This window comes from Rattus norvegicus, chromosome 18 (genome assembly GCF_036323735.1).
Source record: "Rattus norvegicus strain BN/NHsdMcwi chromosome 18, GRCr8, whole genome shotgun sequence".
NCBI classification, from domain to species: Eukaryota; Metazoa; Chordata; class Mammalia; order Rodentia; family Muridae; genus Rattus; species Rattus norvegicus.
In genome coordinates this window covers 28460972-28488304 of record NC_086036.1, presented here as the reverse complement: position 1 = coordinate 28488304, position 27333 = coordinate 28460972, and the positions used below count along the sequence as shown (strand labels likewise).

Genomic DNA, 27333 nt, shown 5'->3' with positions numbered 1-27333 from the left:
TAAAACAAAACAAAAACAAAGTACTATTGTATTTTATTTAATCTTCAGCTAAACACAATCCCAGATTGTATTAAAAAAATCTTTTTTAAGAAAGATAAGACAATATAATTAATGATCTTCTAGTACAACATGAGATTATTGTTTAATAATAAATTTAGACAATGCAATCATTTAGCAACTCCGACAACCTAGAAAGGCAGTCCTCAATGTGTTCCTATTCTTGAAAATTCTTATTATACTCTTGGCAGTTGTTGATGGGTATGACTAGGTTTTCTATTTAATTATACAAGCATAAGAGAACTCTAGAAGTTATCCACTTCATAATCACCCCCTCACACCAGCATCCATTAACTACCTATAGCTCTTAATCTTAAGGGGTTGGGCCTTGTAAGATTCACCATCCATGTTGGGATACTTATTGGTAGTGTCACTGTATAGGTCTTGTTTATGCAATTGTTTCAAGGAATATTTACTTATTTGAGATGGGATCTCACTGTGTAGCTCTGAATGAACTGGAACTTACGTGCCAGTCAGACTAAGCCAGCCAAAAACTCAAAGAGATCCATCTACTTGCTTCTGCCTGATGGAATAGGGTACACATCAATCATCATATCTATGCACAGGTCTTGAGATATAATTTTAAAAAGACTTTTGTATGCTGTTAATTCAATTGTATGACAAAAAGTATAGCATCTCTCACCTGCATCTGCAGCAAAATTGCCTTGAATGTGTTCAGTGTTTCCTGGAGAAGAGCAGTTATTTACTTTTACCCTCTCCAGTTTTCAGGAACAATCATATACTGTCTGATGAAAAAACTCAAGACTAATGGAAAAATTTCAGTAATCATCTCACAAACTGTTGTTTACTACATACAATACATTGACAAAAGTCTGATTATTTTTACCACTGTTTTTCTCAGAAATGGAAGGCTTTTGGAAACAACCACTTTCTGAACTTGCTTTACCTTTGCTAATAAGAAACTGAACAGTGCACAAGTGACCAGCTCTTGCAGCTTTCATCAAAGGTGTTCTTCCACCCTCAGATTCATGTTCCTATTAAAGAAACAGAAAATAAATCAGTCAACTAAATATTTATTTTAAGAACTTAATACTAATGATATAAACAGTGAGGATTTGGTACTTAGTCATGTGGACATTTCAACTACCGACTTCAATTCCTCTAATGTACAGATTCATCTCAGTTACACTAGGTGGCATGACTTATCATGGGCAAGTTTCAACCTTGCATACCCAACAATAACCTTTAAAGATAATAAAACTAATGTTTAGTTTGATTCCCAATAACTTAAATTTTCTAATTACAATAGGATTAAGAAGTTATTTTTCTTTATTCAATGTGAACTGTTTGTGTGTGTTGGGGAGGAAGGGAGATAAGTTCCTAAGGAGATTTTTAAAATCCTGATTAGTTTATTAAAACCCATTAAAAATTCTACTAAAGGGTGAAAGGAGAGAATAAACTTCTGTAGTTGTCCTCTGACCTCCATATATGTAGTGGCATGCATGTACACACGTACACATGTACACACATGCACACACAATTAGGATTTCTACCAAAAGATGAAAACTGAACTAAAGAAAATCATAGTATTTTATGAGTAAAGGGGAACAAAAATATACCACTAGACAGAATATCTTAGAATAGAAACTAAACACTTGAAAAGTTAAAAGGCAAGATATAGTCTTAGCAGGAAGATCATTGTCCTTCTCTAGGAAGTTTGCCAGATACAAGAATGAGTAATGTGCATGTATGCATACACACAATAAATAAATGTTAAATTAAATAAATGTTAAAAAATTAAAGCAAAATAACAATAATGGGGAAAAGTCACCTATATACTTATTTCCTTTTGTTGGCTTCATTTAAACTTAAAATGTATGGTTTAATAAACAAGGCTATGTAAATATTTATTATATGTAAAATACCAGAACAGCTTTCAACAGAAATTCGTCAGCAGCTCCCTGTCTTACTATAAACAGGTAATCAAATCAATCTTGAGCACAATATTTTTATTATTATTTGGCTTTGTTGTGAGACAATCTCACACTATACCAAAGTTGGCCTTGAATTCATTCTGTAGAGCCCAAATTAGCCTTGAATTCATAACAGTCCTCCTGCTGTAGCCCCCTAAATACTGGGATTGCAGAAATAACTCCCATGCCTAGCTTGAATATACTTTTTGATGTTATTAGTACTCAGTACTCACATCTGTTTTAAAAAAGAAAGTTAACGCAATTTGTGACAATATTTATTGTATCCACTACTTTAATTTAAATAACAGCTCCTGACACTGATATTTTTCCTTCTTTTTAACTTGTCAGAAATACACATTTCCACTGCCACCTTACACTTCTTGCCATACATTACAAAACTGAATTTTATTTTCAATACTCCAGTTTCAGCTTTAAATGACTGTGCCACCTCAAACTCACAGAGACCTACCACCTCTGTCCCCAGTACTGGGATTCCCACTACGCCCAGCTACAAAAACATTCTTATATTTGAGCTGACTCACTTACCAACTAGACTTCTTCTACTTCATGTGTACTTTGCTTGTGATATTTAATCAAGACATTAATATGAGTAGAAGGTTGCTCAGTTAAATTTAAGATTCACTAAAAATGGGTTCAGTCCCCAGCTCCGAAAAAAAGAACCCCCCAAAAAAAAGATTCACTAAAAATAACTTTTAAGTTTGTACTTCCGGGAGTTTTTTTTTTTTTTTTTTTTTTAGAATACCATGTATGGTAAGTAATACTAAGGAAATAAGCCACTAAAAATACAAATCCCATCACCAAGTATCATAATATTTTCAAACTGAAGAGGAGTTTCTTTGTCAGTCAACAAAGTTCTTTAATTTCTTAGCTTCAATTCAGATATCCCAATCAATTCTATATGGTGGCAGTTTGTAAGCATCAAAAGCCACTATCATCTAATCCTTGGCTTGAAACTATGCTCTCCAAAATATTCTTCCTGTCCTCCTGTCTATTAGCCTAAGAAAGGAAAAAGAACTTCTAGATCCTATCCTAAAAAAAGGAATCACATTTGTCTGTGAAGAACTTGTAGAAGACCTTCTCACTGGTACTTCAGGTGCATTTTCATGTAAAACAACTCTAACTATTAAAGACTATAATCTTATAAGCATAGGGGTTTTTTTTTTTTTTAAAGATTTATTTACTTTATGTACAGCATTCTGCCTGCATGTGATTACAGGCCAGAAGAGGGCACCAGATCTCATTACAGATGGTTGTGAGCCACCATCTGGTTGCTGGGAATTGAACTCATGACCTCTGGAAGAGCAGTCTGTGTTCTTAACCACTGAGCCATCTCTCCAGCCCATTTTTGTTTATTTTTAAGACAAAGTCTCTCTATGTAGTCCTAGCTGTTCTGGAACTTAAAATGTAGACGAGGCTAGCCTTGAATACCTGCCTCTGGCTCCAGAGCTCTGGGATTAAAGGCTTGTGTCCCTATACCCCTATGAGTGGTTTTGTTTTTGAGATAGGATTACCACTATGTAGGCTTGGTTGGCTTAGAACTCTCTATATAGAATAGGCAGGTCTCTAACAGATCTACCTGAGTATAGTATTTTTTTAAGGACATGATAATAATCTTTCAATAAAATGTTAATAAAAATCTTAAAAGGAAGTAGTTATGCTAAATAATAGATATTCATGCCTTAGTGTCTAAAGAAAACTAAAGCTATAAGCAGGAGTAACATTTTAAAATATCTAACCAAGAATACTGAAGATGTCAAGAAGTGTAGGAAAACTCAAATACTATTTAAGATAATTAGTTATGTAGCTTCTCTTCTCTCATAAATAAATGTTTAGTGCTTTTTAGTCATTGCCTAGAGTCACTGGAATCTCCACCAAATAATTAAGGAATGTAGGTTTGTAAAGGGTTCACTTAGTAACTCCAAGTTCCTTCGTGATGGGGACACATGCATATCATGTAGATTTAGTAAGGAGGTATTTGAGATGATTATATGATTTGAAGGTGACGTTCAAGTACTCAGTTTTTCTCCTGTTCCCTCCCATATTAATCCCAAATAACAGTAAACCAAATTCAAACAAATAATAAGTGCAAAGTATCTGTCACGGATCCTATTATGATGCTCTCCTATAAAAATAGAAATGAAACAAGAATCTAAGCTATTTCTGTTCAAATAACTTCAAGTGAACATGGGCTGCTTCAACTAAATGTCTGGGTATGGTTTGTACATGTCTATGTTCCCAGCATTCTAGAAATGCAGGGACAGGGATTTTTTTTTAAAAACAGCAGCAAAAACCTACTCAAAACTCCATGCTGGCCCCAAGCTCTAGAGAGAAAGCAATTACTGTTGTTTTACTCATGTGGACATGTTGTAGACAGTCAAAACACCCTGTAAATATTTATGTTGAGAGACACAGAGATGGCTCAGTGGTTAAAAGGGCTTTTCAGACCTGAGTTCTCTTAGCACCCATATCAGGTCTGTAACTACAGCTCCAGGAGGTTTTGACAGCCTTCTTCTGGCCTCCAGGTTACCTACACACACAGCATACACATTTTACAAATAAACAAAAAACTCTACACTTACGTAGATTAGTGCTGCTAACCTACAAAATAGATTAATGCTGTTCGGCCAGCTCTGGTTAAAATGCTTCATTCTGATGTGGTTAATGTTACTGAAAAGTGCTAGAGTAAGTGACTGTTGAATGCTTAGTCCTAAATGATATCCCTACCACTCTTTACACCAACCCCCAAGGCTCAGGGACTGTCACAGAAGAGGGAGTAGAAAGAATGTAAGAAGGAGGAAGGGTAGAGTCTCATGGAATGCTGTCTTCTGGGGCATGACAAGACCATCACACTCATGAACTCAGAGCAGCTGTGCTTACCTGCATAAGACCTATACATGATTGAGTTGTCAACATTCCCTCACGGAAGGGGGAGGGGCAGTTAACAGTTGCTTGGGGGTAGGGCCTCACAAGGCCCCATCCCTCCTGGAGGACCTAGAGGCAGTTAGTGGTTGCTGGGTGAGGGAGAGACATTTTCTTCTGGTGTAGTTACTGGTAAGTTGCCCATACTCCCATAAATAACCTCACCTAAGCTCCTGTGAGCAACCCTAGCTAAACTCACTGGGTCACAAAAAACAACAAAGCCCAAAGAAGTAGAAGGAGGATTCTTGGGAAGAAGGAAATCAGTGAAAAGTGGGAGAGACAAAAGAGAAGGTAATGAAAGGGAGAGTAAACATGACCAAAATACATTATATATGAGTGTGAAAATGTCATAATTAAACTCACTGTTGTATACAACATATGCTAATAAAATCAAAATATCAGATAAGAAAGTTTTAGAAAGCCATACACTAAACACTGATCTGAATTTATTTTCTATATATAGTATTTTTAAAAATAATTTATTTTTATTTTATGTGCATTGGCATCTTGCCTACATGTATGTCTGAGAGGGTGTCAAATTCCTTGGAACTAGGGGTTGGGGATTTAGCTCAGTGGTAGAGCGCTTGCCTAGCAAGCTCAAGGCCCTGGGTTCAGTCCCCAGCTCCAAAAAAAAGAAAAGAAAAAAAAAATTTCCTTGGAACTAGAGTTACAGGCAGTTGTGAGCTGTCATGTGGGTGCTGGGTATTGAACCCTGGTTCTTTGGAAAAACAGCCCATCCTCTTAACTACTGAACCATCTCTCCTGCCTTCCTATGTATAATATTAATGCAAATAAACAAAGTATATTATTAGGTATAGCTATATAATGACATGGATATAAAAACAAAGCTTCTATTCATTTAATATCTGCCAAGAATCGAAGAGCACCGCCCACTTCATGCTTCTGCCATAATGCTCTGCTCAAGCAAACTTGAAGCCTCAGGTGTCTCAGGTGTACTAGTTCTACCGACTGGACTAGATCACTCACAGACAGTGAAGGCAGGAACACCAGAGCTTCAAGGTAATCCTTATCTACTACATGGCAAGTTCAGGGAAAGCCTGGGTCACATGAGATCATCTCACAAAACAAGACAAAACAAAACAGGACCCAAGTTTACTATCTGTCAGCATTAGAAAAGGCACATTTATTACATTGTATTGTCTCCCTTTGGAATTCTTACTGACCACAGTAAAATTTACATGATAATAATAAAATAGTCTAGAAGACTATTACGTTTAGTATTACAAATAACAATAGTGGGGCAGATGTGGCTTTTTGTTGTGCTGATTCTGTTTTATTGGGCAGTCTCACGGAATAGCCCAGGTAAGATGTAATGTGGTATGCACCTTGGATAGCTTGGAACTCTCTCAACAATCTCTCTGTCTCAGTCTCCAGAGCACTAGGGTTATCTGCATGAACCTAACTATGCGTATCAAATCAGTGAGTTGACAAAATGATTAAAATTTAAGTTACTTTTCCAGTGTTTAAAGTACAGAATTATAAGATGCCTCTCAAAGGTATTTCTTCCTTTTAGTAGACTAATTTAGAACGACAATGCAGGCAAATGAAATGCTTTACTGAATCACAAAATCCCATTAAATGAATGGGAAATTAATGTATTTAGTTCTAATATTCATATAAGTTGTTCACTGTGGAATAAAATCCTTAAGTACAGAAACTCCCTATCAGTAGTATAGTACAGTATAATATAGTATAGTATACATCTTGAAATGACTAGCAGGCCAACGAACAAAAATATAATATTTATCAAATTTATGTATTGCTCTTTGTCATACGCTATCTTAGTTATGTTGGAAAATTCATTTGAAGGAAATTCTACACAATGTATAGTTCCTTTATCTTAACAAGTACTGTTTTAGTGCTGAAATCAACATGCTACAATGAAGAGAAAGAATTATCTTTACTAATAGTTTGAAAATATCAAATCAAAACATCTCTAAGTATGTTAGCTGGCATAACTTTGTCAGCTAAATATGAAGTGACTATCTCTTCAGACCTCTGGAAATTATGATTTAAAATAATCACCTATTAGTAAAAAATAATGTCTGAACTATAAAATGGTTGGACAATGGAAGCCTGGAAAATACTGACATAATAGTACATCAAAACTGAAGAAAAAAGGGAATGGAGAAGACCTAGATAGAACAAACCAGGGAGAAAGGCAGCTTAGTACTTTAAAACTCAAATCATACTATTACAAAACAACAAAACTTGGGGGCTGGAGAGATGGCTCAGCGGTTAAGAGCACCGACTGCTCTTCCAGAGGTCCTGAGTTCAAATCCCAGCAACCACATGGTGTCTCACAACCATCTGTAATGAGATCTGATGCCCTCTTCTGGTGTGTCTGAAGACAGCTACAGTGAACTCATAAACATTAAACAAATAATGTTAAAAATAACTTTGCAAGTTCTCTACCTTTAAATTGAAACTAATAGTGAATAGGAACTAAAGGACTATGGTAAAAGAAGCCAAGTCATATATGCTTTAGTAAAGTATGCTACAAAGAAAAGAGTAACTATACCTGGTGACACAGACATGTAATTCTAGATATTTGGGAGGCTGAGGCAGAAGGATCTCAAGCTCAAGCCCTGTATGGGTCATAGAACATAAACAAGGTTGGCCTGACCACTTAATGAGACCCTGACTCAAAATTTAAAAAAGTAAAGCTGGGTATATAGTTTAGTGGTATCATTTTAGCATGCAAATTAATCCTTAGTACTGGTATAGTAGGAGAGAGGTGAGAATAGTATAATATATTAAAATTCAGTTTTCTGGAGTATTCGAGGACAGAGCCTGGAATAATGTGACACCAAAGCATTTGGAATATATTTTTAAAAATCTTCCTGCATAGAAAATGGATTAGCAAGTACGAGACTCTTGGGCTTGTTTGCCGCCAAGGCTTACTTTCCAAGGTTGATTCCTAGAACCAACAGAATGGAACAAGAGAATGCCTCCTGCCAACGGTCCTGGCTTGCAGAGATATGCTGCAGTGCACCTTCCCACAGAAAGAGACACACACACACACACACACACACACACACACACACACACACACACACACACACACACACACACACTGGTGTGGCCCCAGCGCTATGGGAACAGAGGCAGGAGATTGTTGGTGATTGGTAGCTGCCAGTTTAGCTCCAGATTTAGTGAAAGATTATCAAGAATTAGATAAAGAGTAAATAACTGACTTCCTCTTCAGGCCTCTGTACAGACGTGATACATACAGCATGCATGCACACGCACAAAAATAAAGGAGGAAAAGAAAAATAACAGAAAGCATACTGAGATTTACTAAAATAAATCCCAATTATCTTGCAGAAATGTTAATTGATACAGCAGATCCTGGTTAGTACAAATGGATTCTAGGGTTGATAGTCGCCTTAACAGGGAAAGAGTCTGGTGTGGACTCAGAGTTCAGAGTTCAGGTCCACAGCACCTACAAATACGCCAGTTCTGTATGGTATGGCCTGCCTATTAGATTAGCACATGGGAGAGGAGAGACAGGAGAAGCCTCTTATAGACTAAACAAGTTCCTAAGTTCTAGGTTTAACTGAGAAACTTTACCTCAAGATAACGGTGGAGAGTGATGGACGAAGACACCAACATCAACCTCTAGCCTCCATCCACACACCACCACCTAATATACAGTGGGCTGACAAGAAGGCTAAACAATTAAAAGTGCCTGTCACACAAACCTGATGACCTGAGTTCAATCTCTAGATCCCATGAGAGAACTGACACAGCAAAGGTATCCTTTGACCCTCACATGTGTTATGTGACACTTATACAACCGCATACATAATAATTAATGAAAATTTAAAAATATATGTATTAGGAAAAAAAGGAATAAATGCTACTGGTACTGTGGCACCAGCCTATAATCCCAGTATGTAATAGGCTAAGAAGAGAACCTGGGGGGGTTGGGGATTTAGCTCAGCGGTAGAGCGCTTGCCTAGGAAGCACAAGGCCCTGGGTTCGGTCCCCAGCTCCGAAAAAAAAAAGAACCAAAAAAAAAAAAAAAAAAAAGAAGAGAACATGGGGTCTACATAAAATCAGGCCAGCCTAAAACATAGCAAAACCCTGTCTCAACAAACAAAATGAATAACGGTTATCATTATAGCATTTACTATTAGTAGAAATGATAAGAGAATAACCATATTATACACTTAAATTTTATTCAATTATTTTTCAACAATATTCTCAGCTTTCTATTAGGAGATGTCTGTTATTGAGATGATTAAAAGGTATCTGTATTGGTTTATCAAAATAAATGAGACTACTGAAATTCTCTAGTTTCTAGCTATGTCTCATACATGTAGTATTATAACTATTAAATGTATTATTTATAATTTTCCATAGCTCTAAGCATTTTAATGCATATGAACTTGTCACATAATTTGATATTATGAAAAGCCAAATACAAAAGGACAGAAAAAGAGAATATGGTAAGGTTGTTAGGAAGACGGTTAACAGGATTGACTTTGGTCTCCTTCTTTTGTTATACTGGGGGCTGGACCTGGGGCTTTGCGCATGTCAGGCAGGCCCTCTTCCACTCAATCTTCAGAAGTAACTCTGCTCCTAAATACAGCCTGAGAAAGGTCAACCACCCAAAGCAAATTGACAAGTTATTTTATTCTGTGCATACATCGCTGTATTTTATGATATATGTAATAAACAGCACTTTAGAAAGTACAGATTAAATGAGGAAAGGATGAGAAACTAGGAAAAGAAATAGTATTTTCGGGGGCTGGAGAGATGGCTCAGTGGTTAAGAGCACCGACTGCTCTTCCTGAGGTCCTGAGTTCAAATCCCAGCAACCACATGGTGTCTCACAACCATCTGTAATGAGATCTGATGCCCTCTTCTGGTGTGTCTGAAGGCAGCTACAGTGTACTCATACAATAAAATAAAATCTTAAAAAATAAATTTATTAAAAAAAAAAGAAATAGTATTTTCTATTAAACATATTTCAAATGCATTTAATACATTTAACAATTTACAGGTAACCAGAGGCTTATTTTACTCAGTTAAATTGTGTGTGTGTACGTGTGCAACCACATGTACACATGAGGTCTGAGGACAACTTCTGAGAGTTATCTTTTTCTAACATGTTGAGTCTGGGAATTAAACTCAACTTGTAGGTCTTGACAGCAAGGCTTGTATGCCATACTACCAATCCCTATTTTACTCAAAATGTGTAAATTACTGATCATTAAAAATGTTTTCTAAGTGATAGATATGAATAAATATTAACATTCATGCATAAATATTTGAAATTTTAAAAAAATCTTACTAAATGGGCCCCTGCTTGAAGTAAAACATCTGCAACATCTGTATGTCCATTTTCACAAGCATAGGTTAGAGCTGTGTCTCCTGTTGCTGTGGTAGCATGCACATTAGCACCTAGAGGGAAAAAAAACATACATTTACCCTGAAGTTGAAGAATTACATTAGTCCAATTTTATAATAAGGTGAAACTGAAGAATTTAAAATATGAAAATACCATCAAAATATAGCTAAGTACTCCTATTTTCCCTGTTTGCCTTATTTCCTTTAAATATGTTTCATAATAGTGTTTTGCTTTACAACAAAGCAATAAACCCACTCACTGATTTTAAAGCAGAGAAATTCGCCTGCATATCTCACAAAATATATCTCAAGTATTAGATACAAAAACAAAACATTTGAAAAGGAATTCTGAAACAGTTCTATGGATAATATGGTACAAATCAAGTAAATGATCACTTGATAAAAATGAAAATATTTTTCTCGTTAAAAAATACATTAATTATTTAAGTTAAATAAAAACCTCCCAGTTCTAAATTGGAAGTACAAACATGAGTTTATGGCATTTCTTTTTTTTTTTTTTTTTGGTTCTTTTTTTCGGAGCTGGGGACCGAACCCAGGGCCTTGCGCTTCCTAGGTAAGCGCTCTACCACTGAGCTAAATCCCCAGCCCCGCTGAGCTAAATCCCCAGCCCCGGCATTTCTTTTAAATATTTAAGAAAAATACGTATTTCTTTACCCTCTGAAAGGCCAAAGGACCTTAAATTAAAGCCCAGTAAGATAACTCTGCAGTGCTACCCAAGTCTAACAACATGTGTTTGATTGTTGGAATCTACAGAAAGAAAAGAATCTACAGAAGAAAAAAACTTACTTCACAAAGTTGTCCTCTGACCTCCACATCCACACTGTGGTGTACTTGTGGCCATACATGTACATGTATGCATGCACACACGCGTGCGCGCACACACACACGAATACACTCGTGTGTACATATACACAAGTATGCACACAAAGTAGTAATTTAAACTACTCCTCTTCCCCCATTACACTGCCTACTTTTGAAGGATACTAGAGGATCATCTCATCATTTCTAGAAAAGGACAAGTAAAAGGGGAGGAAAGTCAAGCCAAATGTTATCCTACAATTCATGAATTTCTACCAAATTTTGAATATGGGACAGATTTCTTTTTACAGAAAATCCCATCTAATTAACAATAATAGAATAACAGATTTCTAGGATACTTCTACTTTGCAACAGCTTATAATCTAAATGAGCTAAACTACAATAATGGCTAAATAACGATACGATTAAAAAAGAGAGGAGAAAAACAGTTAACTGAAAAACCAGATACCCACTGACAAAGTTATAGAAATATTACTGATAATGTCTTCCTATTTTTAAAAGTTATACCTGAATACAGCTAAGTTCCCCTCTTATATGAAAATATAAGGAAAAAAAAATGTCAAGTGTAATTACAGAAATTACTGGGAAGCCTAAGGAATCAACTCACCATTTGTTCAACAACAATAAAATTCACAAGGAAAAAATATGAGGGGTTGGGGATTTAGCTCAGTGGTAGAGCGCTTGTCTAGCAAGCGCAAAGCCCTGGGTTCGGTCCCCAGCTCCGAAAAAAAGAAAAGAAAAAAAAATATGAAAAACCACAGAGATCCTGCAAATTAAAACTTCATATGCATGCCAAGCGTGGTAGTGCTTACGTCCAATCCCAACACCATGGAGGCGACACAGGAGGACCTCTGTGAGTTAGAGGTCAGCTTATTTTTTTTTTTTTTTTTTTTTTTGGTTCTTTTTTTCGGAGCTGGGGACCGAACCCAGGGCCTTGTGCTTCCTAGGCAAGCGCTCTACCACTGAGCTAAATCCCCAACCCCGTCAGCTTAGTCTTTAAGGTGAGTCTCTAACCCTATTTATATTCTATTTTGTTTATTTTATTGGTATTTTGAGACAGGGTTTCTCTATGTAATCTCAGCTCTCTGGTAGCTGGCTAGGTAAACCAGGCTGGCCTCCAAGTTAGAGATCCTCCTGCATCTGCTTTCCTGAATGCTGAGATTAAAGGTGTGTTACCACAACCAGCCTACCTTCCTTTTTAGAAGCAGGAAAAAAAGTGCTGTGGCTATTTTTAATTTTTTTTCTCTTCTTTTGAAGATTTAAAATTTATTTTATGTGAGTACTATGTGCATGTATACCTGCATGCCAGAAGAGGGCACCCGAATTCATTACAGATGGCTGTGAGCCACCATGTGGATGAGCAGCCCTTAACCACTGAGTCTTTTCTCCAGCCCTAATTTAATTTTGTACAGATATACTAAAATCATCATGTATCTTTGTAAGAACTGATTTAAAGTTCTATACATCACAGTCAGGGCTGCAGGTGATCAGAAGTGAGAACACCTACTGCTCTTGCAGGAGAGCTAGTTTCAGTCCTCAGCACCCACGTGGCAGCTCACAATCACCCACCTTCAGTTCCAGAGATCTTACACCCTCTTCTGGCCTCTGTGGACACTGCACATACATGGTACACACTCAGACATACATATACACGTACATAAATAAAACTTTATTTTTATTTGTTTTTTAAATGGTTTCTTGGTGTAGGTCTGGATGCTCTGGAACTTGCTAACTTAGAGATCCGACTGCCTCTGTCTCCCAAGCGCTGGGATCAAAGGTATGCACAACTACACCTGATGCATGAAACTTTAAATAAATAAATATATAATAAAATTAAAGTATAAATGCTTATTTTAAATAAAAATAATTACAAAAAATAAATAGAGGAAGTGGGAGGTATATACATGAGATAAGATTGACCATGAATTAAAATCGGGTGGGTAACAAATTGAGTATGATAGGGAATACATGTGACTCTAAATTAGGGTGTAAGCAGGAAGAGCAATAGGACTTTGAGGGCAAGACCAGCCTGTGCTATACAAAAGCCTGTCACAAAAGACAAAACAAAACAGAACAATAACAAACAACAACAACAACAACAAAAACCCAAACAAAAAACCATGGTCATACCAAAGCCAAAAAAAAGAAATAGGCTGCTTAATGTTGGAGTTATCCTTCTAATCCGAGAACTCCGGGAACTATATCCTTCGAGTTAGCAGTAGGAGCGAATAGGAGAGTCAACTGAGACACAAGAGAAAGTAATGCCAGGGGCTTCAGGGTTAATCACTGAACACCAACTAGGTTATCTTGAGATTATGTAACAACTTTGCATCGGTTAAGTTTCAAGATTAAAAAAAAAAAAAAAAAAAAAAAAAAGTCAGGTATCCTTCCCAGAAGGCTGCATTAAGAGCCAATAGGGATATATGTTAAGGTCCAGGACCCACACTCAAACAAAAAATAGAAACAAAATGGATTTAATAATATTGATCTTTCTTTTTCACACAGGGTTTCACTTTTTTTTTTTTTTTTTTTGGTTCTTTTTTTCGGAGCTGGGGATCGAACCCAGGGCCTTGCGCTTCCTAGGCAAGCGCTCTACCACTGAGCTAAATCCCCAACCCCTGGGTTTCACTTTTTTACACAGGGTTTGCAACTTCATGTAGACCTGATTGGCTTTGAAATCAGAAATTCACATACCTTGGCCTCCTGAGTATTCAGATTAAAGGAATGCACCACTACACTCAGCTAATATTTTTTTATAACGTAATGACTAGAAGCAATTAATAGAAATAATACAAAAATCTAAGTAAAAATATCTAATAATCGCTAAGTTCTTTTGTTTTGGTTTGTGAATACATGGTCTCATGTAGCTTAGATATGCTTTTTTTTTTTGGTTCGTTTTTTCGGAGCTGGGGACCGAACCCAGGGCCTTGTGCTTCCTAGGGCAAGCGCTCTACCACTGAGCTAAATCCCCAACCCCTAGATATGCTCTTATATGCCCAACTTAATCCTCCTGCTTCCACCTATATAAAGTTTTTTGTTTTGTTCTGTATGAGCAAGGTCTCAACTTGTTGGCCTAGGACTCAATTTATAGAACAGGTTGGATCCTCTTGCCTCATCCTCTCCAGTGCGGAGATTATAGGCATGTGTCACCATTTTAGACTTTAGCTTTAAAATAACGTATAAGGGCTGGGTATTGGTGCCAAAGAGAACACAGGCCTTTAATCCCAGCAAGCGGATCTCTGTGAGTTCAAGGCTAACCTGATCTACAGAGTAAGTTCCAGATAGCAGGGCTATACACAGAGAAACCCTGTCTTGAAAACAAAACAATAAAAAAAGGAAAACAATGTATCAGACCTTGATAAAATAAGGAATTCAATTATTACTTCTAAAAGACAAAAGTTTGTTTTTATTAATTTTTTTTCTGGCATATCCTACAGACAACATATATTCTAAAAAAAGTGTATTTACTCTTGATATTACTTAATGAAGAACAAAGCACGAATATTTGAAAGAAACATTTTGCTTGTAAAACTATTTCCCACTTTTTTGGATCTATGTATGACTGCTATGTGTGTTACCATACATATATAGGTGGCTATGTTTATGTGCACATATATGTAGCATATATTTGCAAATGTTTGTAAAGGCCAAAGGGTGGCATCATTGTCTTCTTTGTTGATTCTCTCTATATATATTGATGTAAAGTCTTTCTCTGAACCTGAAGCTTGCCATAGTCCAGCTAGCCAGCTTGTTCTGCAGATTCCCTGTCCCTGGGATTCCATGGTGGACATCATGCCCACCCAGCTTTACATGGTTGCTGGATATGATCTTCATGCTTGTAAGACAAGTGCTTTACCAGCAGTGTCGTCTCTCCCAAACCCCTTTATTTTCTTTTTGAGACAACTTGAAATGTCAAGAAATTAACTGCCTTAAAGTATCATGCCAAAGCCATCTCTTCTTATCAACCAAGACTAGGCAGGAAGAATTAACAGTTTATAAGCAAATTACTAAACAAAAACCAACAGTAGTAAGAAATCTGTTAAAGACCAGGTCTTGGAATACTGCTCAGGTGATCTTCCACCCTTAGTGGTATTCTCTAGTATCTGATGCTAGTATAATAAACTAATAAACTCAGAGCTTAATGCACACTAAGAAATCCATTAACACTGAGCTACATCCTTAACCCTAATTTTATTTTGAATAGACAGATAATATTTGTACACACTTATGGGGTTCAGTGTTATGTTATGAACACACTGGAAAAATCAGATCACAAGAATTATTATCTAACACCTCACATATATATTATTTCTTAGAGATAAAAACAGCCACAGTCTGCTCATAGTAGAAATTTTGATCTAGGAGATGAAAGATGGCTTAGCAAGTGAAAACACTTATGGCACAAGCCTGATGACCTGAATTTGACTTCTAAAACCCACAGTGGAAAGACAGAATCAAGTCTTCAAGGTTGTTCTCTCACTTCAACATGTGCACTTCGACATTTTCATGCCTGAATTCACACTCACATTCTCTCTCTCTAAATAAAAATTTTAAAAAATACTAAAATACTCCATACCCCTAACTAGGTTATTCTATGCAGAAGGTAATGAGCCCTGGCAGTCTGCCAACATTCCCCTTTTTTGCTGTAGATTTTTCATGCCCTTATACTATCCCTAGACTCTGGTAGCCACCACTGCACTCTCTGTTTCTTAGTGCACTGTTTTTAGATTTGAGACATAAGTAAAGTATTGTTTGTATTTTTCTTTCTGTGATAAAAGTATTTTTAGAGCCACGTACCAGCAGCCAGTAAATATTTAACTAACTCCAGGTGTCCCTCCTGAGAAGCCTCCATGAGAGGTGTAGAGCAGCCAAGTTCTATGTCAGCCCCTGCCTTAATCAGGAAATCTGCAACTTCAGAAAAGCCTCCACAGCAAGCCAAGGTAAGAGCAGTTTCTTGAGTTTCTTCTGTCTGGGCATTTATATTTGCACCTGAAAGCACAACAAAAGACAAAACTAGCTGCAAGAGAATTATATACAATATGCAAATAAGATGATATTCACCCATCTCTCTGCTTAGGCTATTCCTTCTATAGTATCGAAACTTTTGTATGATTGAGATTCAAGGCCAGCCTAAGCTACAAAAAATTTTTCTCATCAGTGCAAACACAGTATTCACTTCAACTCATACGCAAAACATACAAGGCTAATTTTAATAAAGTCAAATGGCTTTACCTTGTGCCAACAGAAGTGCCACCATCTCCTCATGTCCTTCTCGAGCAGCTTCCATCAAGGGCGTGTATCCTTCGTCATTAACTTCTTCAAGATTTGCTCCTCTTTCAATAAGCAGTGCTGCCAATTCGACATGTCCACCACAGGCAGCTAGAGTCAATGGGGACTCAAAGGAATCTGCGGGCATATTCACTTGAGCACCACTGTCTAAAAGCAAACGTGCGACCTCTACATGCCCATCCTGTCAGTGAGCAAAGGTAAACAGAGAAAGAATTTGAGTTTTTTTTTTTTTTTTAAATGGAAGGCAAACAAGGGACGAAAGAAAGCCAATATAGGGTTGGGGATTTAGCTCAGTGGTAGAGCGCTTGCCTAGCAAGAGCAAGGTCCTGGGTTCGGTCCCCAGCTCCGAAAAAAAAAAAAATGAAGAAAGCCAATAGAGCTTAAATATTTTACATTATTATTATTATAGTATAGGCCACTTGAACCTTACCTATCACCTATTAATATTATTATTTTTTAATGTTTAAGGTGCTAGAAAGATGGCTCAGTGGTTAAGAGCACTGACATCTCTTCCAGAGGTCCTGAGTTCAATTCCCAGAGCCCACATAGCAGCTCACAACTGTAACTCCGGTTCCAAGGGACCCAACAACCTCACACAGACATACATTTAGGCAAAACATGAATGAACAAAAAATAAAAATAAACGTTTAAACTACCTTAATTTTCACAAACTGCAAAATTTTCTAAAACAAATCTGGCCTGGTAACGAATAGTCCTAACTCCAAATAACTCTGAATTTTTATATTCTTTGAAGTTAAAAAAAAAAAGAAAAGAAAACCCACCAAATCCATTCAACAAAACCTCAAAAAAAAAAAAATTACTGTTTAAACAACTGTCAGGTCAAATATAACCTTACTCTCAAATTTAGAGGGATTCTGCTTTCAAATGTAGAAACTGTTAGCTCTTCCTTAGAAACAAAAACTTGACAAAGAAACAAAAACAAAACAAAACAAAGACGCAAAGAACTGTGAAGTCATCATCACTTGGGGTTAGTGAAGTCCCTTAGTGAAGTCCCTATGGACCCTCCATCTTTGCCTCATCAACTTGTTGACCAAGGCAAAGAATGAATATTTTAAATACGTAAAATAAAGATTTTATTTATGTGTAAATTATTTATCAGAGTTTTAAAAATGCTAAGCCCATATTTTAACCACAGAGCTCCACTTCAGTCCCCAGTTTTTTTTCTTTCTTTCTTTTTTTTTTTTTTTTTTTTTTTGGTTTTAAAGATTTTTACTTATGTGTATATTTGTATGCCTATAAGTTTATGGACCCCTTATGCCAGTATGCCGGAGGGCACTGGACTTCAAAGGGCAGATGTGAGCTACCACATGGTGATGGGATATGAATTTAGGTCTTTTGCACAAGCACTAAGCATTCTGGTTGCTCAGATGAGGCTGACCTCCATAGACAGAGATTTCAATGCCTAGTATGTAGTAGGTGAAATGTTTGAGTAGGATTAGGAGGTGCAGCCTTATTGGAGAAGGTGTGTCACTGGAGTTGGGCTCTGAAATTTCAAAAGTGCACACCAGTCCCAGAGTCTTCCTCTGCCTATTGCCTATGGATCAGGATGTAGCTCTTAGCTACTTACCCTGGTGCCATGCATGCCACCACTCTCCTGCCATGATAATGGACTAACCCACTGAAACTATAAGCAAGCCACCAATTAAAAGTTATCTTTCATAATAGTTGCCTTGGTTGTAGTATCTCTTTACAGTATAGAACAGTGACTAAGACAGACTCTTAACCTCTGAGCCATCTCTCCAGATTCTCAGTCCTCAGGTTTAAATTCTTGACTCCACAGTTTATATTGGCTTTAATACTTGTTATAAGCATATTATACACACACACAGAGATAAAGACAGTATTCAAACCCTAAGTTCTAACCCATGGACGCATATAATAGATGGAATACTGAAATTCAATGTTTAGGATTTAATTCTTTTTTATATATAGAATATATTCACAAAAAAATAAAGGAAGTTGCTATTAGCCTCTAAAAGTCCATATATCAAAGCATTACCTGTTCTATACTTAGAATTTAGTTAAAAATACAAGCCAAACATTAACTAGAGACTGGGCTCGGTTAAAGTAGTTGCTTTGTAAGCATGAAGACTTAAGTTTGGTCACGAGAAACCAGAGGGAGGAGAAAAAACTCTAGGTGTTTTTGTATGTAACAGTAAGGTGGACATTCAGATAACTCACTAAAGCTCAAAGCCAGACTGCCTACTGTGCTTATGAGATTTCAGGCCAGTGAGAGACCCTGCCTCAACGGGTAAGGTGGATGGAGTCTAAAGATGAACACCCAAGGTTGTCTGTCCTCTGGGCTTCTAAAGGTGTGTGTGTATATATATATATATATATATATATATATATATATATATATATATATCTGTACACATAAAAGAACATATAGAGACACGCATATAACAGTAACAACAATAACAATAATTCTCAGATAAACACATAAGTTTTCCCCCATAAGATTTCAAATGAAGATAATTAAATTACCATGCAAGCTTCCATTAAGGCAGTGTGCATCTCATCTGTTTTATGTTCTTGATCTGCACCAGCTTCAAGCAGAAATCTAACCATATCCAAATGGCCTTTAAAAATAAGGTTAGAGAACTGACTATCAATTAAATGGTTTTATTTCCAAATGTCTAAATACAATTTATAGTTTTATGTTTAATTTCACCAATCAATAACAGTTCTAGGAAGGGAATTGAAAACAACTAAGGAGGTACACTTTCAATAAGTTCATACTAAGTTTTAAAGACTGATCTTCTAAAGCACATATTTCTACTTAAGTAATCATGCTTGTTCTCTGATTTAATTTATATAAACTATCAAAACATTAGAATCAAATAAAGTCAAATAAAGAACACATTTTCTAGAAAAGCATATTGAAAATCACAACTCACTATGACAATAAGCAGACACAAAAAACCTCATTTAAAAATAATTACAATACTCTTGATACATTTAATTAAAAATGTTAATAGCCAATTAAAAAATACCAACATTCCAGTATAAAAATACATAAAGCATATAAAATAGTAATTCAAAAAATGCACAAATGGACATTAAGCTAATAGAGATATTAAATAAGATTCCATTATGTTAGCTACCAACATGACAAAAGAGTAAAGAGAATGATAATGCCCAGTACTGGAGAGGGTGTACAGTAGGTAAATGGGTTCTCAGACATCTAGTGGAGTCTGAGACACCTAGTAAACTGATTCAACCTTTCTAGAAGGCAGTCTGGAAGTAGGTATAAAGCCTTAAAAATACCCTTTGACTCAACAATTCCACTTCCAGAATTTATCCTAAGAAAATAAGAGGATTAGGCAAAAATGTCTGCACGAGGATATTGTCAGTGTTTTTAAATAATAAAACAATAATAAATAATTTAAAAAAACCTGGGAATAATTTGTCACCAACAATAGGAAATTCTTGTGTATTCATTTCATGAATTCAGCAGAGATCGTGTGTTCCCTACTCAACATTCACTCTTCCTTATTATTCTAGAGAAACAGGACTTCAGTTTTAACTAGGTGGCAATATGCCTAACTTTTAAGACTATTTCCTGCCTTCCTTGTAGCAGGGGGGAGTCAGCAAAATGCAACAGGAGTTACAAAGTGAAGCTTCTAGAAAAACTTCTTAAAAGGAACTTACTAAACTGTATGGTAGCCTCTTCAAGCACAGACTATTGGCCTCTAGCTGCCTCCTGGACTACTGATAACATTTAGGACAGAACATATACTAGGATATACATCAGAAAAATAACACTCTTCCATATTGAGGACAAAAATAACTGCAGTACTAGCATAAGTAAGTTTATTTTTGGGTTTCTCTTCTGTACAAGTCATTGTTTTGTGGAATATACAAGCAAACAAATCAAAAAATATAACTGAAACATGTAGGCATCAAAAATTGTTATAAGAACATTTATTAAGATGAGTACATATTCATAATACCTACTAAATAAAATAAAAAGAATATAAAAGTATTAAGTCATTGTATTTCACATATATATTTTTTAAAATTTACTTTAAAATATACTGGACATACACTAAAATATTTCACATGCTTTTTCACCTTTAGATGGTAGTATTATAGGTCATTTAAATTTTTCTTTGTGGTACACCATGCTTTTCAGGTTTTCTACATCAACTGTCTTTAGATCTGTGTCTAATTCTTCAAAGGAAAAATTCTACAGAATGAGAGGAATTAAATAATAGAATTCTAAAATCTATAAGTTGTTTGGTGAACGAAAATAAGAAATATATGAAGAAATATATATAGGAATAGTACAGAAAATACAGGTTATGTCTTATAAAATAAGTTTTCACCACAAGAAAAAAAATATAAAGTTCATTCAAATACCCAGGTGAAGAAGGAACACAAAGTTAACCTAAATACTCAATATTCAAATATTTGAGGCTTTTATAAAAACAATTATAAATATTTCAACACAAAAAAGTACCTTTGTAGCAGGCAAGTGTCAGAGCACTTTCTTTAAACTCATTAGAATGAGTGTTGATGCCCGCACCATGATCTAGAAGAACTCTGGCAACCTCCACATGACCTGCACTGGCTGCTTCCATCAGCGGAGTGTGTCCATTTTCGTTATGGTCTTCTATATTTGCACCCTCATTAAGAAGCACTTTTACAATGTCAATAAATCCTCCAGCACAAGCATAAGTCAGTGCAGTGTTCCCTAACAAAGAACAAAAAAAAGTTCAAAATTATGAGGCAATACATGGCATACTACTATTCAAGTTATCTCTCTCCAATTTCTTGGCATAAACAATTACAATTTCTATCGCAAGTTATATGTTTGCTTGTTTTTTTGTTTTTTTTTTTTGTTTTTTGTTTTTTTTTGTATGTGATAGAGATTCAACCCAGGGTCTCTCACACATGGTAGACAAACACATTCTCCTTCCACCCCCAACCCAGTAATCCTTCCACATTACCCACACTAGTCTGGAACCCAAGTCTCTTGCCTCAACGTCATGAGTAGCTGAAATTAAAAATGTAAAAAAATCATCCCCAGCTCAAGTTTTTTTATAACTGTCATCAATTTAAAGCATATCTTTATTTTCTGACAGATTTTCTCCAAAGCCCAATACAGAATGCTATATATTTTAGCTGTGTAGACAATATAAAAGATGTAGAAAAGGAAAATCTAAACACAGAAAACAGAATAGTGGTTGATTAAACCTCTTCAAATGGGTAGAGGTCCTTTATTTTCTTATTATCTTCTTAGATTCATTTATTTATGTGTTTTGCCTGCATGTATGTATGCATGTAAATGTATGTGCACCACACGTGCAGCTACTGCTCAAGGAAGTCAGGAGAAGGGGCATCAGATTCCCTGGCTCTGTAATTACAGGTGGTTGTGACTGGAACCCAGGTCATCTACAGAGATTTTTCAATAGTAACAGAATTAACCCAAAAGTAAATTGCATAACTCTAGAACTGCACACTTAAAACCTGAATTCCATGGTATAAGTTTTATTGACATAAAGTGGAGGGGTTTTGTTTGCTTTATTTTGGAGGTGGCACAGCTTTGCAGCCTAGACTTGCCTCACATTCCCCACCTGCTTGTCTAAGCTGGAACTACAGGCATGAAGCACCACAGCTACCCAGTTTGGGTTTTGTTTTATTTTTCTCCAAAAGAAAATAGGTATATTTGTGCTGAGCCTCAGATGGTGAGTAGGTAAGTTAGGATATCTAAAAACACCCAAAACCAAGTAACAAAATTGCTGAGCACTTCTCCAGATGTACAGTGCTCTGGTCTTCAGCGCTATCTCTAAGACTGGACAGCTTTGGAGTATAAAAGGAAGTATCCTAGAAGCCTTTAAAAATAAAAATCTATTTAGTTCTGGGTACTGTGTTTGAGAGTGTGCAGGCATATATGTACCATGGTGTGCATGCATATAGAATTCAGAAGTCAATTTTTAGGAGCTGGTCCTCTTCATATGTATGTGGATTTCAGAGAGCAACTGGGTCATCAGGCTTGAATGGTAAGTACTTTTTACCAGCTGAGCCATATCATCAGTCTGGGGACCTATATTTTTAATAATCACCCTAAATGATTCTGGCATATAATAGGAGGTAGAGTCTATTGAAAAAAGAATTGACTAAATTAGAGGCTGAAGAGATGGTTTACTGGTTAGGGGGTACTTGCCACGAAAACCATAAAATTGAAGGTTAGATCACTATACCCACATAACAAGCCAGACATCTTGCACATACTTGGTGGATACAGGTTGCAGGCTGTTGGCTTAGTCAAGAAAACAAGAGCCCCAGGTCAGAGAGAGACCTTGATTCAATGGAGGAGGCAAACAGTGACAGGAAGACCACTTGATGGCCAATTCTGGCTTCCATATGTTCACACAAGAGAACACACAAGTAAGTAAATCAATCAATGAATTTTTTAAAAAATAATTGATTAGAAATTTACTAATGGTAGAACAAATCAACTTCTTTTTTGATTTCTCTATTTTTCCAATTAAATATGAGTTAAAAACCACTGAGTGAAAATGGTTTAGGGTAAGGTATTTTCATTAGCTTATTTGTAGAGTATACTACGATTCCATTGGCACATACCTACTGCCTGATACATAACCAGATTTCTTCCTACATTTCCAACACTCAGGAGGCAGAGGCAAGTAGATCTGAGTTTGAGATGAGCTTAGTCTAAATTCTGAGTTCCAGGCCAACTAAGGCTATATAGTTGAGACCCTGTCTCAGTCCCCAAATCTAAATAAACAAAATGAAATTAAAATTCTAAAATACTATTCAAATTTACTCCTTTACTATGACTACTGTATAGCTTAGAACATTTAACATTTTATTTCTATCAATTGATTTTTTTTATTAACTTTTTAACAGATTCATTCAAAAGGCAACTCATTGCTTTTGGGTACATTTTCCTCTAGACATATATCTTTTTTAAAAAATTTTATTTTTATTACACATATATGAATGTAGATGTGTACACATGCATGCAGATGCTGACAGAGACAGAGCTATTAGGATCTCCTAGAGCTACAATTACAGACAGTTGTGAGCCACCTGAGTTGGGTTGGGAAATAATCTTGGGTCTTCTGCAACAGCAGAACATGATCTTCAATGGTATATAATCTCTCCTGCCCTAGACAGATCTCTCACACTTACATTCACAACATCACACAGCAAGATATGTATACAGCCCTCTCAGTTTAACACCTTCAAAAGAATTTTATTTATTTATTTTTTTTATCGATACAGTTTTTCACTATGTAGTCCAGGCTGGCTTAGAATTCTTATCCTTAAGAATTCTTCTCTTGCTTCAGGCTTGAAAGTTCTGAGATTAAAGACATGTACCACCAAACCTGGTTTGAACAGGAATGGCTCCCATAGGCTCCTATTTAAATATGTGGTTGGCAGCTGGTGGAACTTAATGAACTATTCTAGTAAAAGCTTGGAAGACAGTAAGTAGTGCTGAGAACAATGCAGACTATGGAGGTCAAGCTAAGGAGGTTTCAAAGAGAAAAAAGTAGCAACTGAGCTAGAGACCATTTTTTAAAGATTTATTTATTTATTATATATAAGTACACTGCAGCTGTCTTCAGACACACCAGAAGAGGGCGTCAGATCTCACTACAGATGGTTCTGAACCACCATGTGGTTGCTGGGAATTGAACTCAGGACCCCTGGAAGAGCAGTCAGTGCTCTTAACCACTGAGCCATCTCTCCAGCCCTTTTTGTGATTTTTTTTGGCAAAGAAAGTGGCAGCTTTCTGTTCTTGAGCTAAGAATTTGCCTGAGGCTAAATTGACAAATAACTTCTTTGTCAGAGATTTTAAAGACAGTCTATTTAAACTCTGTATTAGTAATCACTCTTACAATTACAATGAAAATAAGCAAGTGGGATAAAAATAAATAGAATTTATACAGTTCGAAGAAAAAAAGAATACCAGGAAATTTAATATTGGAATCAAAGCTTGTGCTGAAATAGGTAAAGAGATCAAGGTAAGGCCTGATCCACATAAAAATAAAGGGAGGAATAAGGACTACACCTAGTTAAGCTTCCAACTTATAAAAAGGCTTAAGGAATTTTCTGTTCCTAGAAAGCCACAACAAATAAAAGCTGCTGTGTAAATGTTATTTGAGGGGGCCAGACTCCAACCCAAGCAGGCAGTGCTGTCCACATGGTTATTGCTTTTGAATCAATGAAAAATATAGCAGTAAAGGGGTTATGGAATCTTCCTTCATGTGTTAAGAGAGCTGCTGAGGCCAAGTGTGTAGCAGGGGTTTGTAGCCTCCCTGCATGGAGGCTCTGAAAGGCCACTTCATAAAGTTGTGGGTGATAGCTGGATTGCATTGGAGATCTCAAGATTTTACAGGTGCCAGAGCTGTGGGATGTCTCCTAGGGAGAGCTGCATACAGGAAGAGGAACTATCCTGCACACAGGGAGAAAGAAGTGTGAAGCAGGCTGCAAAGCTGAATGAGAAAAACAATCTAAGCCCCCGAATATAACACATGGAGAGGAGTTTGCTCTTCTAGGTTTCCATCTTGCTTTGGTCTAGTATTCTGTCTTTGTGCCCCAACCCTTTCTTTTGGAATGGTAATATATATTCTGTGTCATTGTATGTTGGAAGCACGGAATTTGGTTTTCGATTTTAAAGGGATTACAATTAAGAGATTGCCTTGAGTAGCAGCTCTCAACCTTCCTAATGCTAAGACCCTTCCATACAGTTCCTCATGTTATGGTGACCCCCAACCATACAATTATTTTCATAGCTACTTAACTGTAATTTTGCTACTGTAACAAACTGTAATGTAAATATCTGTGTTTTCCAATGATGTAAGATCCTGTGAAAGGGTTGTTCAAGCCCCAAAGGGGACAAGACACACAGATTAAGAAGTGCTGGCCTTGAGTCTCAGAAAAGACTCAGATTTAAAATAGTATTGAGACTGTGAAAGACTACGAGGACTTTCAAAGTCGAACTAAATGTATTTTGTATTATGACATGGCCACAGCCATTGAGAGTCAGGGAGTGAAATGTAGTGGTAAATGAGAAGGTGCCCCATGGCTCATAAAATTGAGTATGTGTCCTCAGTTGGTGGAACTCTTTGGGAAGGATCGGGAAGTATGATCTTGGAGGAGGTGTGTTACTGAAGAAAGGCTTTAGGGTTTCAAAAGACGTTTGCCATTCCCAGTATGCGCTCTCTCTCTGTCCTGCTTGGAGATCAAGATGTGAGCTCTCAGCTATTTCCTGTGTCATGCCTTTGCTCCACCATCACAGACTCTAACACTCTCAAACTATGAACCCAATTTAATGTTTTCTTTTTTAAGTTGCTTTAGTCATCGTATTTTGTCACAGCAACAGAGAAGTAATTAGGACACATAGTTTATGTGGTCCTAGGAAATGAATCCAGAACTTTGAGTATGCTTGGCAAGTACTATACCAATTATTCCCAGCACCAGATTTAAATTTAAATCATACATTTGATACATGTCAGTAGTTAGTCTACCAAAACTTACAGCATTTAAAAAAAAAAAAAGAGGGGAAGTAGGTTGGGAATGAGCAGCATTCTCTTTATTATTAATAAATGTATTCAGCATACTATAAATGAAAAATCTGACATGGTAAGCACATTCAAAGTTGAAGGAGCTATACTTAAATAAAATAAAGAACTAAAGGAAATATAGTGCATAACTTTTTTTTAATACATTATATATCACTGGGACAAAAGCAAAGAAGTTGTTTGTAGCAGAAAAACTGTTCATCTTGACCAAATGCAATCTATACTGTTTTTGATATTGTCTTATTATGCAGACGAACTGTCCTGGAACTCCCTAGGTATCCAAGGTGTGTCTCAAACACACAGCAATCCTCCTTTCTCAGTTTCTTAAATGCTAAGATTATATAGACAAGTGCCTGGTCTAAGTTTATGTTAAAGATTTGTTGGTGTATCTTACTATCAACCCCAGCCCATCTTAAACTCAAGTTCCCCTACTTCAACCTACTGAGCGCTAGGAATGCACACTGGCTTAAAGACTTTTCAGCAGGCATGGTAGTGCATGCTATACTCCCAACACTCGGGAGGCTGAAAAGGGGCTTTTTAGAACAAGGGCCATCCTCAACCATAACTCAACAACTACAACAAAGACTTTTTAATTTTTTAATTACTTTGTTTTGTGTGTACATGAGGTAGGGTATGTGTATGAATGGCCAGAGTGTGGAAGTAAGAGATCAACTTTCAGGAGTTGGTGTTCTTCTGACATGTGGTTCCTGGGAACTGAGCTCAGGTCATTGAGCCTGGCAGCAAGTGCCTGACCTACTGTGCCATCTCACCAATGCTCCAGTAATCAATGTTTGTTTATCACATTATAATAAACTGTGACGATTTTTGCTTCAATTTTACATACCTGTTGCTGACTGGGAGTTGACATCTGCATCATGAAGAAGTAATAATTTTACAATATCTAAATAACCTCCACTGGAAGCTGCCATCAGAGGAGTTATATCTCCTTTATTCCCTCTATCTTCAACATTAGCATGCATAGCTAGTAGTACCTTTAAAAAAACACAAAGAAGTTGTTACTTACTATTAATTGTACTCACACAGAAACTATCCAATCTAAGAATATAATGTTTTGAGATAAGGATAAAAAAATAAAAATAATCACCTTTAGAAAAATTCAATTTTATTGGTCAGGATGACAAGTCAGATGCTGTATTTTTCTATTCCTTCATCTGAGACTTTTAAGTTTTACTTACTATATATATAGCATTCCTCCTAAGTGTAGGCCTACAGGCCAGAAGAAGGCACCAGATCTCATTATAGATGGTTATGAGATACCATGTGGGTGCTGGGAATTGAACTCAGGACCTCTG

General features: G+C 36.4%; 1 protein-coding gene across 4 annotated transcripts in view; it reads right to left on the bottom strand.

Annotated features, from left to right (window-relative positions):
• Ankhd1 (ankyrin repeat and KH domain containing 1) overlaps positions 1-27333 on the bottom strand; it is a 98659-nt gene that overhangs the window by 46650 nt on the left and 24676 nt on the right. For all 4 annotated transcript variants that reach the window (XM_063277051.1, XM_063277050.1, NM_001415723.1 and 1 more), the window contains exons 5-11: positions 26865-27012; positions 20926-21159; positions 18948-19042; positions 16383-16620; positions 15948-16139; positions 10255-10364; positions 965-1052 (exon numbers count right to left, since the gene is read on the bottom strand). In XM_063277051.1, coding sequence (XP_063133121.1) covers positions 965-1052; positions 10255-10364; positions 15948-16139; positions 16383-16620; positions 18948-19042; positions 20926-21159; positions 26865-27012 — 1105 coding nt within the window. The remainder of the gene's footprint in view (positions 1-964; positions 1053-10254; positions 10365-15947; positions 16140-16382; positions 16621-18947; positions 19043-20925; positions 21160-26864; positions 27013-27333) is intronic.